This window comes from Sebastes fasciatus, chromosome 16 (assembly GCF_043250625.1).
Source record: "Sebastes fasciatus isolate fSebFas1 chromosome 16, fSebFas1.pri, whole genome shotgun sequence".
NCBI classification, from domain to species: domain Eukaryota; kingdom Metazoa; phylum Chordata; class Actinopteri; order Perciformes; family Sebastidae; genus Sebastes; species Sebastes fasciatus.
In genome coordinates, this window is record NC_133810.1 from 22153422 (window position 1) to 22172715 (window position 19294).

At 38.8% G+C, this 19294-nt stretch overlaps 1 protein-coding gene across 14 annotated transcripts in view; it reads right to left on the bottom strand.

The window, feature by feature from the left end:
• Positions 1 to 19294, bottom strand: part of LOC141753162 (RNA-binding protein Musashi homolog 2) — a 333482-nt gene that overhangs the window by 12730 nt on the left and 301458 nt on the right. For 9 of the 14 annotated variants that reach the window (XM_074611557.1, XM_074611553.1, XM_074611554.1 and 6 more), the window contains one exon: positions 3312 to 3491. The exons of the other annotated variants lie outside the window; for them this stretch is intronic. In XM_074611557.1, coding sequence (XP_074467658.1) covers positions 3312 to 3491 — 180 coding nt within the window. The remainder of the gene's footprint in view (positions 1 to 3311; positions 3492 to 19294) is intronic. 14 annotated transcript variants of the gene reach the window in all.

The window sequence follows — 19294 nt, forward strand, 5'->3', positions numbered from 1 at the left end:
AGCAAAAAACATGGATATTCTCTGCGATTAAATTTGAAAAAATTTCTGAGAAAAAAACTGGGATATCCTCTGAGATTAAGTTTCCAAATTATTGCAAAACAATTTGCAAGATTATAAAGTCGTAAATTTAAGAGAAACAAACATGGATATTCTCTGAGATTAAAGTGATGAATTTACAAGAAAAAAATTGCAAATTGGCGAGATTATAAAATCGCAAATTTACCTACAATGGCCGTTGTGCGTTACTATTAATTTTTATCTTTTTCTTTATAAGGAATGATAGTGCTAAGTCTTTCTTATGCTTCAGTCTCTGGTACTTTTGGCACAGATAAATCTGACTGAAAAGACTGGAGGTAAAATGATTTGATGTTAGGTGGGACTTCTGTGTGTGAAGTACTTTGAAAGAAAAAAATGGGAAGACCTGAATGAATGAATTTCTGATGTCTAACTCTATACAGAACTCTGTGTGCTACGTTGCCTGTCTGTGTCTTCCAAGTTACATTTGCTTCATTTTAATTCACTAGTGCTGAAGTACAGATGGAGGCATTATGCAAAAGAAAAGCATTTATCAAGGAGATTTGCCTTCAAACTGCATATATCCTATCCTCCCTTTCAGCCTAGCAATCTGTGTGGCACACCTGTGGACCGAGGAGCACGGCTGCTCGCCATATCATTTGCACAGTAATGACATGATAAATGAAATACGGGTAATCTGTGACCTACGGCTGGTAATCATCATCATCATAAGGTGCCGAATGTACACAAAAATCAATTATACTTCCAGAAAACTGTTCTCCTTATCTGCTTAAAACAAACATCCAAATAAACAGTACCATTGTGATTCCATTTGCTCTAATGTGCTCTCTGATTTTCATATTAGGGTCAAGGTTGGCTACAAATATAAAGTCTATTTCACAGACAACAAGCACATAAATTGTGTTGACTCACTCAGGATTTGAACTAGAAAAAAACCTGTGCTTTGCCAACCAAGCAAAACTCAAACAAAAACACAACCACACACCAACAACAGAGCGACTTACAGTAGCTGCTGCTAAAAAACAGGCGATTTGTACCCTTTCTACTCTTACGTCAGCTATAACTATGGTGTGTGTGTATTTGCAGTGACGTACTAGTAATCTTGCCCCTTCCGTGCAGCTGTGTATGAATTAACTTCACACTGCTTAACAGATCTATAGGAAGGAAAGTGTCTGTAGTGCTATCACACTTGTTCAAGTGTTGTGACAATGATACCAAAACAGCAGGCCTACAAGGAACCCTTCAGAAAATCACATCTGCAAAGTCGTTTCTATACAACCTGTCTGTGTTTTGTTGCTATTTGCTGCGCTAAAGTTCGTACAGAGAGACAGTCTGTAGGAAATGCCAACATCTGCCTTGGGCAGCTGGCCAACACTTTAACCGTTAGGGGGAAGAGTTGGCCCCACACTTACACACTCTTTACTTTATTGGTCCAAAAATGGTGAGAGGACAGCCCCTTTTGTCTTGAATATTTCTGCTATTATTGTGAAGTGGAGGTAGACAAGTCTGAAGGCTACGGCAGGATTCAAGCCCAGCATGGGCGCGTGAGTCTCCAGAGACGAGGAACCTAACCGCTGTGTGTAGGTCAACACTGTCACCTACAGCGAGGCACATCCCCCACATCACATGAAGGCGCTCCACTAAACTAGACCTCCTTCACTTACAACTAGATGAAATAAACGTTGGTGGTACGTCATGTCAGTGCAAACATGATCATATAATTATCAGAATAAAAACAGTGTAGTATTCAAAAAAATGTTGGGTAACACTTTATAATAACCATCATTTATAAATGGTGAACTTGGTTAATAGTTACTTTATTGTTAACAATCAATGAAATTATAATTAATGATATTTACTAATAATCAGTAATGCTATAATTTGTGTTATTTTATCATTAGTTTGTTTAAATGAATTACAACTGCATTCTGATTACATTAGTACACTATATATTAATAGTTCATATGTGTTGCACACATTATAACATTTTATATACCATATTCAGTATTTGTTAATGATTACTAAATGATTTATAAACCTTTAAGAAATCATGCGAAAACATCTATAAACATTACATACATAGATGAACCAGAAACCAGTTATTAACAATTGATTGACCAAGTATTAACTATCTATCTAAATAATGTTTATAGATGCTTTACAAAGTATTTATTAACCATTTAACAAGGTATTACAATCATCAGTTGTAACTTCATAATAGCATCCAAAAAATGTTTATAGACGGTTTACAAACCAATTATTAACCCTTAAAGTGTTACAAATATCTATCTATGTAATATTTATAGATGTTTTACAAGCAATTTCTTAAAGGGTTACAAATCATTTCATAATCATTAACAAATACTTGATGTGGTACATAAAATGTTGTGTGCAACAATAACCTGTTAAAATACCTGACATTATAGCGTTACTAATAACTAGTAAACATTATCATTTCATTGATTGTTAAAAGTAAAATAAGTGTTAGCTAAGTTTAATTAAGTTACCATTTATAAATGATGGTTATTATAAAGTGTTACCAATTCTGAAGACTTCTGTCTGCTATCAAAGAAATAGCATGAATTTCTAATATTGTTTATGCATTGCACGCTGGTATTGAAATGTCAATGTGCAGTATATTTTACTCTTGAAAGTAGATGAGAGAACATCAGAAAAAAGCACACAAGATGAAAATGCGCTGGTGTTGTAGAGTAATGGCTGCATTATGCAAAGATGTTGTCTTTCTACTGATTTCCTAGTCAGACTTTCACACGCTAATAACACGAGCAATCACTCTTACGCTTAAAATACTTAAAGAGCTCGGCTAAAAAAATGACCCTCACTCCCACACTTAACTCGTTCCTTTGCTGTTCAAAACCCACAGAAACTTGAGCTCTGTTAAGAGAGGCCAGTGTACTCTCACACATCATCAGTAGTTATTTTGTTCGCATGCAAATGAAGGATTACATTCTGTATGTGTCTGCCCCTTATGTGCAAGCAGGGGCTGGAACATAACTTCACAAAGAAACAGAAAAATCTACATTAAAAATTGGAAAAAAAGGAGGAAGAACATGCAATGCTACTTTGTCAGCAAGACGTGTTTTTCTAGTTTTTTTTTTATGGGGAAGGGGGATTTTTTTTTTGTTTCCTTAACAAAAGCAAGAGAAAATGTATAAGAAAATAATAATAAAGATTAGATCATCTGCATGGAATAATGTCATGAATCAAAACTGAAAAGTCCAAAAAGTGGATGAGATAGATGCGCATATACAAACCTGGGTTCTTAAATTGATCCGGGCTGTGTAGGTGCTGGAGGGGGGAGTTGCAGGCGGAGGTGGCATGCTCACTGTGCAGCATCTGAGCCGCTTGGGGCCCCAGGGAGCCATAGTCAGCAAAGGAGCAGGGCCCCCCCCTCTGGTCACTGGGCGTAGAGTAAAACCCATAATCGGGGAGGCCTGGGAGATACAGTATAGGGTGGGGAGGGGGAGGGGGAGGGGACTCCATCATTGTGGAAAACAACTTTTTTCATTGTCAAAATCAATGTCCAGATTGTTAAGCATAGCTAGGCGGTGTGTGACACCATTTTTTTTTTTAATACATCCTTGAGTTTTGTCTGCCCCCCCATGCCCTCCCTCCCCAGCAGCTCCTACCATGTGGCCAGGCCCCCTTGGCATATGTTTGATACGCTCAGCTGTATCACATAGAACCTGTTCAGACCTGGTATTAACATGCGTCCTAAGTGATCGGATCACAAGTGGACAGCTCTAAGTACAGGTGTGAACGCACTCGAGACGCATTGAGGATGCATTGAGATCCGATATATCCACATATGGCCACATTATTTTAGCAGTGTGTATGCGAATGTGTCTTTGGCCACATTAAGGACCGCCTACCCAACTGACGTTCCACTGTGATCCGTGAATCTCTGCGCTCATCGTGAATAGACAGGCAGACGCCGGTGCTTGTCTGCCTTGCGGCATAAAAAAGTCTTTTGTGCTCTACTGTATTCTGTTGGTACGACTGTAATTTATTAGAATATATCTTATCTATAAGCTACATATCTAGAGACTATCAGACTAGGCATGCAAAGTGCATTATAATCATACTGTCGGAGATGTGTACTTGTTTTTGTTCCGGTGCTTTGTATGGAATTGAGACCCACTCGCCCACCCGTTCGCCTTATAACCTATAACTCATAACCGTATATTTTGATGTTAATACAATGTACCCGAATTCACGAATATGTAGGATATTACTACTGACATTCATGTAATATTACGTCACCACGTCTGCTGTATTAGCCATGTGTTTACTACGTGTTTATTTGCATATAGAGCGAGGAAGTGAGTGACTCATGTGTAGACGCATTCTAATGCCAGGTGTGAACAGACGTATTTAAAGCTGTCCACTTGTGATCCGATCACTCAGGATGCATGTTAATGCCAGGTCTGAACAGGGCCATACATTAGCTGTACAATTATGGATACATACTATCTCTCCCTGAAATGATACAATAAAAAACCTCCTCAATTACTCTAAATACCTTGACTTGATTCAAATGGACCAATAACAACAAATAAACAGTAAGGCCACAGCTTTGATTTTCTGGCTTTTTGCATAATTGACCCGCGTCCTCCATGTTTTCTTGCAATCATTAAGGAGTGAGATAAAACTGAAGAATCGTTAAAAACACAGGTCAATACATTTCTCATTTCAAACCGACAATTCTTCGTCGACACACCTGAAGGAAGCTTTTGTCATTTAAATGAAAAGAAACACCGATCAATAATTAATTTAAAGCATTTTTTTGACCAACAGCAACAGATGATAAGGTTTTTTTTTGTGTGTGTGTGAATGAGATACAGGCATTCATGTTTATTGAAGGCATTCTGAAGTGCACTAAGCACCCTAAGCACGTCTCAGATTGGCCTCTTCCAATGATTCTCTCTTTGACACAGATGGTGGATTATCAACAGTTTAGAAAATGTCTTTCAGCAATAAGTCGTGCTGGCATTTATTGCTTGTCCTCTTAATCTGAGACAAGCTGCTCATATAAAGAGTGCAATTAAAAGAAACCGCTCCTTCTCACACCTCTTTGATAACAGAGTTAATCTACTCAGGAGGGACTGAGATTGGTGACATCGGCTTTTCCATGCTGGGTTTCCCCCGCTGTGTGTTTTTTTTTTTTTATTTGGGTCCTGGAGCGAATAGCCATTCAAAGCCACTTCACCTCCACCCATTCAGAGTGAGACAGTCCACTTCTGCCAAATGGAATGTGAGCACCAGCCATGTTTCTCTCCGCCAATGCTTTTTAGCACTCTGATCTCACCACTTGTGGGCTGTCTGCCCACTCATCAAATTATAAGCTCCGAATACGGCAGGCTTCCCACGTACGTCACATAATGCCTGACACATTGAACAAAGCTCAAGAACCAATCATTCCATTTACTTCACTTAGACAAATGTCACAGAACATTGATTGGCCTCGCTAATGAGGAAAACTGGATCAATGGAATAATTATAACGGGGAAAAAAAAACCATTTGACAATAGCACAAACCGTGTTATTGGGAATTCATAAATTCCAAATATGTCACCAGTTTAGAAGAGTGTAGAGCCTGGAACCGTACAGGCATTACTCTCCATATCATAATAATTTCAATATGCATTAACATATCTGCAAAAGTCGCTTTCATATACTGTAGTGTACAATTGACCATGAACCATGTTGTGACAAGAGATCAAACGTTATCTTAAAAAACGTGGATTTAAAGGATTTTTTTCACTCATGAAAAGAAAAGATGTGGTGACAGATAATAATAACAATTAATAATTGTTATTATATTTATTATTATCATTATGATTATGATATTTAGACACACTAAAATATGGGTATTAAATCAAACTACTGTTAGCAGCAAATTATTGCAGTGTGTGTTGCTTCAAAATTGGACAGGGAAGTTACTTCCATTTGCGATAAGGTTCTAATTGTAAGTAACTGAACCACCTTAAGCTGGCCAGACACTTTGTTTTCTTTAATCCTGTACGTTGTGTTAACTCACACTTCAGGTTTTAATTGGCCTTTCTGCTCAGCCAGATACTGCGACTTTTATGCTCACACTGTATGGATCAACTGACAGAACCTCCAATGTCCGCTGACAATTTCAATAACATTTATTTATAGATGACCATGCCCTCAATGATGTTTGCAAAAAGAGAGAAAGGCAGCGTTACTTTGTGCAAATCTATTATGGATGGAAAGCAATAAGAAAAAATGAAAAAAAGCAGATATCTGGAATATGCAGACGAAAAGGTCAGTTCTGCTGCGAAGTTCAGTTTATAGCACAGCTGACTGCAGCGAAACGCAAAATACTACGGCATTGATATTAAAACAAGCTAAGTACAGTATGTAGGGGATTATTTGACAGAAGCAATATAGGGATTCGGAAAAAAAATTCTGACAACCGATCTTGCAGAAATGTGGCCAGATTCCAAAATTCTTAAATCGGAAGCGACCAATTTGGGGATAAAATGGGTTGAGTGCGTACAGTGTCTGTCCAGCTTCATGAAAATTTCCAATTTTATAAAGTGTCATTCAAACCAACAACCAATTCCCAAGGATAATATACACCAAGCTAATGTTGTTTACAATTTACAGGAACAGTGTGTAGGATCTGGCGGTATCTAGCAGTGAGGTTGCAGATTACAACTTCTCCCATGTGCCAAGCATGTAGGATTGCTACGGTTGCCGACGCAAAAATGCGTCCTCTCTAGAGCCAGTTGTTGTAAGTGTTGAGTGCTTAGAGTGTGTACGTGGGAAGTGAGTGGTGAAGCATGAGAGAGAGAGAGCGGCAGCAACGACGGGAGCGAGTAACGTTATTGACTCCGGCCCAAGCAAGAAAAGTTAACAGTGTTTGGTTTGTCTGTTCTGGGCTACTGTAGAAACATGGTGGTGCAACATGGCGGACTCCCTATGTAGATATAAACGGCTCACTTTAAGGTAATGAAAACACAACGATTCTTATTTTCAGGTGATTACACACTAAAGAAAAAATACTTATTAATATCATATTCCATTTCTGCCAATAGATCCCCCTAACCGTTACACACTGGTCCTTTAAATCTATCAACTATCACATATCGGGCAGCGCTAGGTGTTGGTGACAGCAAGTATTTCCTCTACTGAGGTGAAATCAAGAGATCTTCCTAGATTGTAAATAACATTTAGCTAGGTAATGAAATTGGAGAAATTTCAGACACTGCATGCCGTTGCAGTGTCTGCAGGTGCGGCAGGCTCAAGTAAGAAACTGGCTTTGTTTGCCGGATAGAAGCAGCTGGACGAGAGTGCGACTCATCCACAAACATGTGGGCACACATTCTCAAAGCCATATATTTTCATCAGAGGCGATCTGATCTGTTATGCAGGATGAGACTGGGCACAGTGTGCCCACAGCTGCATCAGTATCACCGATCATATCACTGTGCCTCAGACCTTCCCACTATTAATATTCACACAATCTATCCAGAACAATGGGCCTTTCTTGGACTCCTTTTTTTTCCACTGGCCACTAATTGGATGTAATTACTCATCTACAAAACAAATGAGCGTGCTGAGGTTGCCTTGGAGACTAGATCAGGGGACCTAGCAGTGCGAATCGTTCGCAGGGCTTCATTTATACTGGTAATTATCTCCCCTACCCCCACCCTCTTTCCCTTCTGCCCTCAGTGACCAAAGCTGGCTGCGAGGCGATGGAGAGGGGAGTGTCTTGCAGTCATCTGTTACTGACATCATCGGGGTGGCTCTCTTTAAGTGGATAAATGCCCTGCTCTCGTTCCCACTTTGCCAGGTGACTGCCTTTAAGGAGGAATCACAAACCTTGAAAGTACTGCTGCTCTTTTTCTCACTAGTTGGAAAATAAAACTAATCACGTTGATGATGAAATATAGCGTCATGCTCCCCGGCCTGTCGGGACTTCAGAATGTGAAAAATATTTTCATAACTTCTCCAGTGTTCTGCACCAAGTTTGTGACTATCCTCATTTTAAGTCCCACAGAAACTCAACATACCGTATTAAATAAAACATACACACTTTTAAAGGCACAATCCGTGATCCAAATTTTAACCTCCTCTGCATAATTAAAAACTGCTAGAACCTCCTATCCCCCTAAAGGAGATAAACAGATCTGTTAATACAGGGACATACACTAAAACAACAACAAAACCTGTATTTGTAATATTTTTTGTTGTGGTTTTATTTTTGCTAAAATCAGTAATGCTTGCAAACACGTCACTTAAAAAAGCTGTTAATTTTCATCTATATATCAACTCTTTGAATATACTGTACATCAGTGCCTGAATTGGACCAAAAAAGGTGCCAGTACCGTAATTAAGCAGTTTCCTGACATGACCATTGCACTCGCCTTTGATATATTTGTATTCATTTACATATCTTGGTAATATATTCATTCGGGCTGTACTGAATGTAATTTTTTTTACATTCAAAGCTTCTATTGAGGTTTTCGAATGAAGCTTCAAATGTCTGTCGTCATATTCATGATGTCATCACCCTAAAAAAATCCCCAAACAAAATTCTCAATTTGAATAAAGTTATTCATTGGATTAAATAAGTTAGTCTGTTTTTATTTAATCAACTTTTTTTAAAGAATATAACTCGTCAGTGCTGTTTGTGTGCAGCGAGTGGGAGGGCAAACAGTTTTTGGACCGCAGTGAAAATGTTTTTTTTTTGAAAGGCTAAACGCCAACAAATATGGATTGAAGCAGAATATTTCACTAGAAGATTTTTTTTATTATTATATATTTATTCTTTTTACTTTTGGACTTTACAACACTCTGGAGTTATTGGCAATGTCTGAATCACACTAGTCAGAAACAATCCTACGCAGCCACCATTGGAATCTAATTCTACAAATAGTTTAATACTAATGAAATTAGTGTAGCCTAATCTTTAACTATTTGGAGCAGCCCTACATTTCATTACATAAGACATACATTTCCAGTTTGTCTATCAATGTATTTGGTTAACAAAAACTTTTCATGTAGCGATTTATACAAATCAAATTGTACACAAATATAATATTGCATATATGCTACAATAAAACCCCAAAATATGATATGATTGCCAAATGTAAGTCCATAATGTATGGACAAGACTGTGTTTATTTATCTCCAATGATGCATTCACATCAAATGTCAGTACAGTGTGTCAAATCAACATAAATTCAGTATAACTGAAAACTTCTTATTTAAATCTCTTCCTATACCTTCTGGTAAATCAACATTTACCCCTCGCAATAATGGTATATATATACAGTATGACAGAACAGCATTGTTGCATTGGCTCAGACTTGAAAGCATGCAAGCCTTCAGTGCTTTGTTGTCATATTTTTTTGACATTCAAAATTGGATAAAAGCAGATGAATGCCATATAAGACCTATAGTTGAAGGATAAGGTCAAGTGCACTGTGCCCATGGTGCCAAGTGTCACTGCCGCCATAATAGTTGGCAGGTGATGGGGGAGGCTCGGTGTTGGTGCCGTCCGCAACTAGTACCGACAGCCTCGGAGTCATTTGCACTACAGCTAGCTACTATAGAAATATCTAAGCAGCTGTCTGCACTGGCTCTGTGCAGGCTCGCGTCTCAGCTGCGTCTCACGGGCGTAACTGCGACCTGAAGTGTTTATTCACGCTTAGTGCTTGTAAACACAGATAAGCTCTTTTCAGACGATGCATAGCTAGACTCACCAGGAGGTGGCGGTACGCAATAAGAAGTAAGGGTAATCATGTGGACAAATATCAGAAGTTCCGGTGAGTACCGGCCCATTTCAGGCACTGCTGTACATAAATATACCTGCTATTTCTTCAGGGAATAATGGGAATAAGGGATTCTAAAAATCTATTAACATAAGTTATTTTCATTTCTGCAAGGAATAATCTTTCATGCAGTCGCTCCTCCCTTTCCCTCGCGGCGCCAGTGAGATTCCTCGGTGGCCATCAAACCACATCACTCTACAGAAGATGTCAATAAACCTGACATGCTGCTTCTCAAATTAGCTTTGAATTTCAGAGCTACCATAATTAGCTTTTCCATTTTCACCAATGTCATTTAAAAATAGCGTGAAAGAAACTAACAGCTCTTTTGCTGTCTAGCCTTGCTTTCACTTTCCATTTGAAATAATCTTTTCTGAATGAATGGCTGAGTAATTAACAGCACTAGACATCCTTTTTCAGAGAGCACAGACATTTCATAAATAATACATATTTAATGTCTTGTCATTTTGTGTTCAGAGAAGCCTGGCTAATTAATTTTAACAGATGATTTCTCCTTGCATTTACTCACCCATACTCAAGTCTCTGTTTTTTTTTCACTTTCCATTTTTATGCCTGCTTTTCCCCTTTCTTGCTGTTCTTTCCAGTAATGGACAAACTCAACAGAGCTACTGATTTATATTTACCTTCAGCCTTGGTTGGGGAATGATTGTGGAAAGTTACAGAGGAATTGTGAACACTGGATCTTGGGTAAAACAATGTGCAACAGTGTAGTACATCAGTGCACACTAAATGATTTCCGTGCAGATTTGAACCTGTGTGGGATCTAGTCTAGTTGGGACTGAGAAGGGCACTCAGTTATCGACAGTCGGCACAGATTATCCTATCGTGAGCAGCCTCGGAGCTGACAGCCCTGGCCTTTTGGCTGAACACATTTTTTCAAACATGTCTGCTCAGGCTTATGTGGTCTGAAGAAATCTAAGACTCAGTGTGACTGAAATCTGGGAGTGATACTGGCTACATCTAATGGCCATTTAGATACAGAGGGAAGGACAATAGGAATTAACTTGAAAAGGAATTATGATTTACAGCAACGCTCACTCAGATATTGTACCTCAAGCAATAATATTTTCATATTAGTCTTAACTTTCTCGAAAGCTGGGTATACAATGTACAATTTTAGAAATGTTGTTGTGTTGTGTACTTCTCCTACCATATGAGTACATCGTTTGCGATGAAAAGCCAAAGCTCACGATTTATGTGCTCACACTGTATGGTCCGATTGTCAGCCACAACTTGAGTGCTGACATTGTACGTGTAAAATAGAAAAAAAAACGGCCCATCGGCCCCTGCGGACCGTTCTGGCTGTTGACAGTTGTCAATAAAGATTCGTAGGAAAGCTCTGAGGCAGGTAAAGTTTGTTTGCTAGCTAGCAGAGGTCTGTACGAGTCACAATGCTAACAAGGCAGAAAGTGCTCTGCTTCAACTGTGCGAGAACCTGTGGACGGCCGTCCGAAATTTCTGACTTCGGAAATTCATCCGATTGTCCGAAGGAAGGAGTTAAACTCTAAAATGAGTCATGCAGCTCAACATTCTCAACAGAAACGGGCTAAAAACGTACAATGTATGCCAAGCTTTACTTTTTTACGTACCGCGGCTCGTATGAGTGTGCCACGTCAAATTCAGCAAACACTCCCAACTGCAGATAACTGTGTAAATAACCTGCATAAACTTGATGAATAATTCCACCTGTGTGTTCATGAGAATTGTGAATTAGCATAAATAACGCCACTATGATTCCATATAAGGCTAAGAGTCATGCCTTTTCATCTACCAATATATCACTGACTAAAGCCACGCTCTCTGAAGGACGCGCATCCAAAAGAAAAAAGTCGGCCATGATGCGCCAAGACAAGTTTACCTTCAGTTAGTGCATCATTTTAGTTGTTTTGCAGTTTGAGATGTTCATATTGATATTGTAGTGTTATACAATAGCATTAATGGCCAATTTAAGTCAATGATGATATCGTTAGACTATGTGAATACATTTAGAATTATATTATAATTTGATTTGCAGAGTCAAACAGGATAATGTCAACATAATTATGAAGTTAATTTTTATAGGATTTTAAAACTCAAAATTGCTTCAAAGCAATGAAATATACAATCCATCAAGTGAAAAACTTAGGTTTAGATAACAGCAGACTGATAACACATGACTCCTAAGAGGTCTGGACCACTGTAAATTATGTTCGTGCCTAAGAGAAAATTGAAAATACGAGAAAATTGGAGAAAGTTCTCCTAAATCACTCGTACAAGCCACTTAAAAACAAATCTGCTCGTACGAGTGGTTCTTGCATGAAGCCAGTTGTGTGTTAATCATTTTCTAACATCTTACAAAATTTCATTTGGTAGTATTTATGTCTATAAAACTGAACAAAATGCTGTCATGTATTCAAGTAGGTAAGCAGTAAACTATGCAAATTTACTTTGCAATTTGCATGTAATTACAAATAAGTAATATGTAATAATCTCACTTCAAAATAAATGTATAATGCAAATGAAACTGAAAATTGTGTACTGATTAGGAAGGGATACAACACATACTATATTTCATAAGTGAATTTACAGGAGTGAGTACAAAATACCTTACTCCCATTAAGCCTTGAGTAAGTTTTCTTTAGAGAGTGTGTTACGTGTGCAGCCCCTGGAGGGCAGAGTGGTGATGTCCCTAAAGGCCTGTGCCTGTAACCTCGGAGCATCTGCTACCCACAGCTGTGAGAGAGACACCGCTTCGTGGCGGAGGCGCAAAGGGACACTTTGCCCTCCCCGATGTGTCACATCTTTCCCTGGGCCTTAGACAAAAAAACCCAAGCAGGATGGGCTTGGCGTGCCTGCTCATGTTGTTTTGCACCAAATACATGTAAAGCGCCTCTGGCCTCAGAGCTGAGCTCTGCAGATTAGCATCTGGGACAAAATGGACCTGAGCTCACACAAAGAGCCAGATTGATTAAGACCAGTGCACACAGCCAATCCTGGTCTCCTCTCAGGCACTGCTGAAGATCACAGAGGAAATTGATAACGATCTTAATTTGGAAATATGTCTGTCACACGAGTTTCCTTCTTTTCATTGGCGAAGGAAAAAAGAGGTGGGAGAAGAAGTGAGATGAGTAAAAGAACAAAGAAGAGCAACAACTAACTGAGGGGAGGAATGGGCTTTTTAAAAAGACCATCTTAAGTCCCAATAAAACTGGCGGAGACACCTCTGCGATCTATACTGCAGTCCAATTTCTGACCACAGCCAACTCTATTTCAGTTTTGAACACCTGAGTCAAGTCAGACATACTGTACATAGCAAGTAGCCAGGCCTCTAAAAGCAGCTGAATGGGAGCTTTGTGTACACTGAAGGTAGATCTGAGACTGACATTTGAGCTTCGCAGAAAGCTCAGAGGGACTCAGGAAAACACTCAACCAGAGTAGGCTGGGACCTGTGAAGTTCCCCTGACTGTCAGAACCATCTGCATCACTTGCATTTTCCTCTGTTTTTATCTGACAATCCTATAGCACAGGAGAGTTCAGATACTTTAAAATGTAGAAAACAGAATGATAACTAGCTTTCCTTTAAAGAATGAGTGATCTAGTGCTGTTGTTGTTGACATAAATGTCCCCAGGGGACCCCAGGAAGACTAGCTGTGCTTTAGGGCACAGCTAATGGGGATCATATAATAAACTTTAATGTCTAATATTAGAATTACGTGCATGTATGAACTACATGACATTCATTTAAAGTGTCAGCAGTGGCACATTTATGCAGGTTCATCCTTCATATCACCAGCAGAGGTGGATTATACTTGTCCAAAATGCAGCCCAGGTGCTGGTGCATGCATTAGTCATCTCCAAATTAGCAATTTCCTCCTTGCTGCTCCACTATGCAGATGTTCGGCCCCTCCAACTGATATAAAGTGACTGCCCTTTGCATCCTCCAGTGGCACCCTGTAGTAGTTCAAATGAGGTTCAAATCCGTGCTACCGGCTTAAAAAGCGATGTATTGGCCAGCACCTCTCTACCTCCAGGCGATGGTAAACTCCAGATCTCTCTGATCTACTTGTCGCCCGGAGCCACAGTCTCTCAAACTTCCTCACAAACACGCATCAAGACTAGTCCTTGTTCTTTGCTCTTTAGTGGTGCAACATGCTCCTGGTAGAGATCAGGGCAGCAAAACACCTCAAATACAGACTGAAGACCAACCTCTTCAAAAAGCGTCTGGACTGACACAACCTCAGTTTCAACGTTTGCTAAATAAAACATATTGCTTAGCCTGTCCTAGAAGTAACTCAGTGTACCAACTGTGATAAATGGTACTTTTTCCTGCTTTAAAATGGGAGACTTGTCTACGGTTACACAGCATTGTTAAGGCCTTTACACACCGGGGGCATGACGTGTTTAAACGTGTGAATGACGGACTGAGTTAAATATAAACTCTAATATAAAGTATGACCGTGTGTTGAAAAAAGAAAAATACAAGGACAGGGTTTGGAAGTTCTTTTCTGTTGTTTTTTATTTGTAGGATGTCCTTGGTTTTGTTGCTTATTAAGCTTATTCATTTAGGGATTCTATGTTATGTCTGTCCTGTTTTCTATGACCATGTGGGAAATAAGTGTTTACACTTTACCCCTTGTGATTATTTTTTTCTCTTCTTCTATGTCAAATAAACAACATGAAAATGTGAAATACTCGCCTGTGAATCTTATATGTCTTGGGCTTTTATTGTGAAAGGTAAGAACAGAAGAAGTGGATCTGGTCTACGCTGCCTTTGTCTAAGGTTGAAAGGAGTAATAAAGTTTGCCGTCGTGGTTTGGACTAGAGAGCCTCCGTCTTGTTATTTCATAAATATAGGCACAACTCAACCCGTTTCCCACGACGTGATTGGTTGACGCCTTTATTCACGTTCCAAAGCTCAGAAAAATCAACCTTGTTCCGAAAAAAAAAAGCGTGGCGCTTTTTCGTATTGTTCTTTTAAGTATTCTTGACAAAAACAGCATTTAAATTTTTTTTATTGACGTGCGAATTAATTGCACGAAAAAAAATGCCACCGGTGTGTCAGCTCTTACAGGGCTTTATCGAAAACTCGATTCTGATTCATCAATCACGGCGTTCTGTGGTCTCTTATTTCTTTATAGCAGACCGCTGCTATGAATAACAGACTGTTCCTAGGGACGCAGTTCTGGTCATTGAACCATTTTTAAATCAATATTTTGTGACAAATTATAGATTTCTTTAGTAAGTAGCCGTGTAATAAGCAGGATAATGTCCAGCGAGCTCTTGTAAATAATTACGAGCTCTTGCGTAGTATTTAAATGTAAATCTGTTATTATCTGTACTTGACTGCAAGAGAAGTATATTTAGCAAATTTAAAAAATTGGCAAAAAGATCTTCTCTGGTAACAGAAATGTAGGATATAGAGTATACAGTATCTTCGCAAAGTTTGTAAGATGTTGCAGAGTCTACATCTTCAGTAACTTTTCTTGTTGTGGTACACAAGGGGGGCCATAAAGTGAGAAGTCCAAAATACACCTTGTCATCAGCAGTGGTCTGTCATAGAGAGGGAAGTCAGCATGCTGTCATTTTGTCTGCTGAGCTTTGGGAGTAGGTGAAAGTGCCCTCTGTCAGGGATTGAAAATGTCTTCCATGTTCACAACACTCTCTGTGTGTATTGCTGACAAACAAGCCTCGCAGCCCAACAAACAAGCCTCACAGCCCCAGAAAGGCAATACCTGCACCAAAAAGGTTTCTTGTAAAGAAACATATATATAAATAATAATAATAATTTTATTTGGGATATATTTAGGGATGTTTAAGAAATTGTTTTAATTTTTTTTTTTTTACATTTAACTTCTGTGGCCTTGAATGCCATGTTAAGTGACAACCCACCCCCCCTTGCATCCTACCTACTGGGTCATAGACACAGTATATAGTATGTTGCTGCTCTATGGGAACTGTAGGTGGAGTCAAAGCACAAAGAATCCACTCTTACATCATACATAAGGCTTTTTTACAAGAAAAAAACGGCACTAAAATTAGAGAATAAAAAAAATATAAACCACTAGAATTGCTATTCCTGAGTTGATTTTTGCCCGACTGTGCTGCAAATTACATTGCAAGATAGGACGGAGCTGCATCCCCAGACAATACACAGAGAGGAAGGTCAAGCCTAAACAATCTGTGTCCTCTGTTCCGTCTGTGTCGGTATAGAGAGAAGAGACCGCTGAATGTATTAATCCGTGTAGTAGTATGGCATTAGCATCATCTCAAACACTTGATAAATCATCAATAAATCATTTTGTCAAAAAGCCACAAACCACAGAACGAAGGGCTGCACTTGTTATATCATCAAGATGCATCGGTGAAGCTTTTCTCTATCCAGAATAGAACAGTTAATAATAAATTGTAACAATATAACAAGGATACAGCTGATTTCAACCTACTGATATTTTACCACATTCATGTTTTCAGAATTTCTTGCTGTTATTGTGATAATGATTTTGCTGACAGATTCTGCCATATACTGAGGGGAGCATGGAGGTTTCACTGAGTGATGTTTTGCTGGCTCATGGCTGTTTAAGTACTCTAAAACAGGCCTATGATGTCACTGTTTACCACTCTAACCCCCCCACCCCCTCCCGCTCCTGTTCACAGTCATTTACTTGTCTCCCTTCCATTTGCAGCTGTCAGAATTAAACTGTACATAATGGTTGCCATCACGTCTCTTGCTTCCTGGCTGCTGCTAACCCCAAATCAACATTCCTGCTTCTTAGAGATGTTCATTGCAATTGTTGGGGCGAATTGTTTGTTTTTAGAAAATGCAAAATCAAATGAAAGAAAGAGCATCTGATTGGCCTCCAGTGTTCCCTGTGTTGATTTGAATTTAGTGCAAATGAGGACACCGGGGGGGGGGAGACTTTGTTTGTCTGTATATGTGTGTGCACGTGTGAATACTGTACACTAGCCGCTTGCACTGTAGCTGTCCCTGTGTTCAAACATGTGCATCTTCAGGTATCACGGCACATTTGGCATTAGCAACTGTCTGCTGACTTTATATCTGTGAGTGACTGCACAAACCAGACAGCATCTGAGTTACAATTAAAACAGCCAACGAGCTTCTAATAGTATGTCTGATTAGGAAAGACACTCTTCCCTATAAATCCTGGAGGCTGTGTGTTCAGTCAGGGGAGCCATTATTGACAGCTATTGAATGATCTACAGTTGTAAGGGTGGTGAAAGCAGTGTGTCTAAATGAAGCCAACAAGTTAATCGATGCTGTGTTTAAGACCGAGAGAAACTTGCTTCCTGATTTTTGGAACTAATCTCTTGGCAGATATTCGTCTGTGTGTGAATACGTTGTGTAGTGTCTGTATTTATGCTTTAATGGAGAGTGTGTGTTGGAAGTTGATGTTTTTGACACTGACTTGACTGTCTTTCTATTTGAACTTTTAAACATTTGTAATTACTCATACACTGTAGCACACCAGTGCAGCATAATATTTAATGGGCGCAGCAGCCACATGGCAAAAAATCATTAGTAAAGTGTCCAAAGTTTAGGGTGCTTTGACCCAACCCTGTCTCCCACAAAATTACATTCCCATAGGTGTTCATTTTTGCAGCTATTTTAGATTTAGTCTTAAATGTTTATTCGTTTTTTTCACATTCACGTTATTTTTGTCTTTCATAGTTTCAGTCTAGCTTTAGTCGACGACAACTCAAAGCGTTTTAGTCCAGTTTTAGTCGCTGAAAAGTCATCAGATTTGAGTAAAAAGGTTTTCTCTCTTACTTTTGTCAGCTATTTTTTGTAACACTTCATTTTAGAGGTCCGCAAATTTAATGGTAATTAGGTGATAATTAGCAAGTATTTGAAATTTCTTTGGAATTACTGACAAATACTCCAATATTTCCCTCAAAATTTATCGAAAATTACTTTATTATAAACATGATTTAATAATTATATGTTAAAATAGCATATAATGGTTAAAATAGGGCCCTTGAGAAGCGGCTCTGTGCTGCTCTTCATCGGAGGTGGAAAACCAAAACTATTAGAAGACACTTCTGATCAGGCACAAATCTCACCATTGTGTGACTTATTGTCTACACAAATGTAACCTGGTAGCTAATGTAATGATTCAGGGAGTTTTTTAAAGAAATTTCAGAGAAGTTATTTGATAATTATCATCTATTTATCAGCAGATATGGAAATAAAGCCTATCAATTGACTGTGTATTCTTTTCCTGGAAATGTATTAAATAAATTATTGGGAAAATAGCAGATTATAATTATTAAATAATGTTTATAATAAAGTAATTTCCGATACATTTTGAGGTAAATATTGGAGTAATTTGGCAGTAATTCCAATTTTATTTAATCTTAATCCTGTTTGGTCATCAGATTATATTGAACATTTCTGTCATTTTAATCAAACTGATTACACATAAAATTGTATCTTATCATTATCTGATGAAAAACACAGGTTGAATGATTAAGAATGCAGCTTTGCAGTTAGTTTGAGTCCTCCTGACTGCGCTCATTAGTGCTGCGAGGTTCAGTCGCACCCACCGGTCCGTTATGAGAGCCAATCCGCCCACCCAACATGTAAAAATATGTGTTACTCAACCACCCAACCCGACCCGCTAACCGTTAACTTATAGTAGCACAATTGTCAGGACACCTCAGGTGTGAGACAAGAAGGACAGAGACGGATTGTGCGCCGCCGTCACAGCTTGTTGTGTGTGTGTGTGTGTTTGAGACAGAGAGAGAGAGAGAGAGAGAGAGAGAGAGAGAGAGAGAGAGAGAGAGAGAGAGAGAGAGAGAGAGAGAGAGTGACAGAGTGAGGGGAAGAGAAGTTGGAAGGTGACAAAAATGGAGAGAATTTAGTGAAGCTTTTAAACTACAATTTTAGGCTCCTCTTTTTTCGTTTGAAAAAAGTTTGATATCGTCACCGTTAGTGTTTAATGACTTCGGTGCCGTCTTGTCATCGTCTCGTCTTAGTCATGGAAAAAAAGGTTGTTGATGAACATATTTCATTATAGTTTTCTTTAACGAAATTAACACTGGTTCCCATACAACTAAACACAGTTTTAAATAGTTTTAAACACGTGGTTAACGTTTTAAATTGATAAAAAAAAAAAAACACAAACAGAAACACACTACTTCCTTAGATTTAGGCAAAAAAACTACCACTCTAGGGAATAAACATCATTATATGGCTTAAAATGACAATGACATTGAAATAAACCAAAACGCAACAAAACTACTTGGTTAGGTTTAGTAAAAACAAATCATCATGGTAGGGCTTAAAACGACTACGTGTCACAATGGGACACGAACAGCGGTCTCCTGGGGGAAAGTCTGGCGTTTGCTTGACCGACTCATTCACCACTACCTTCTAGACACGACCATTATTCCATGTAACTTTCATTAACGGT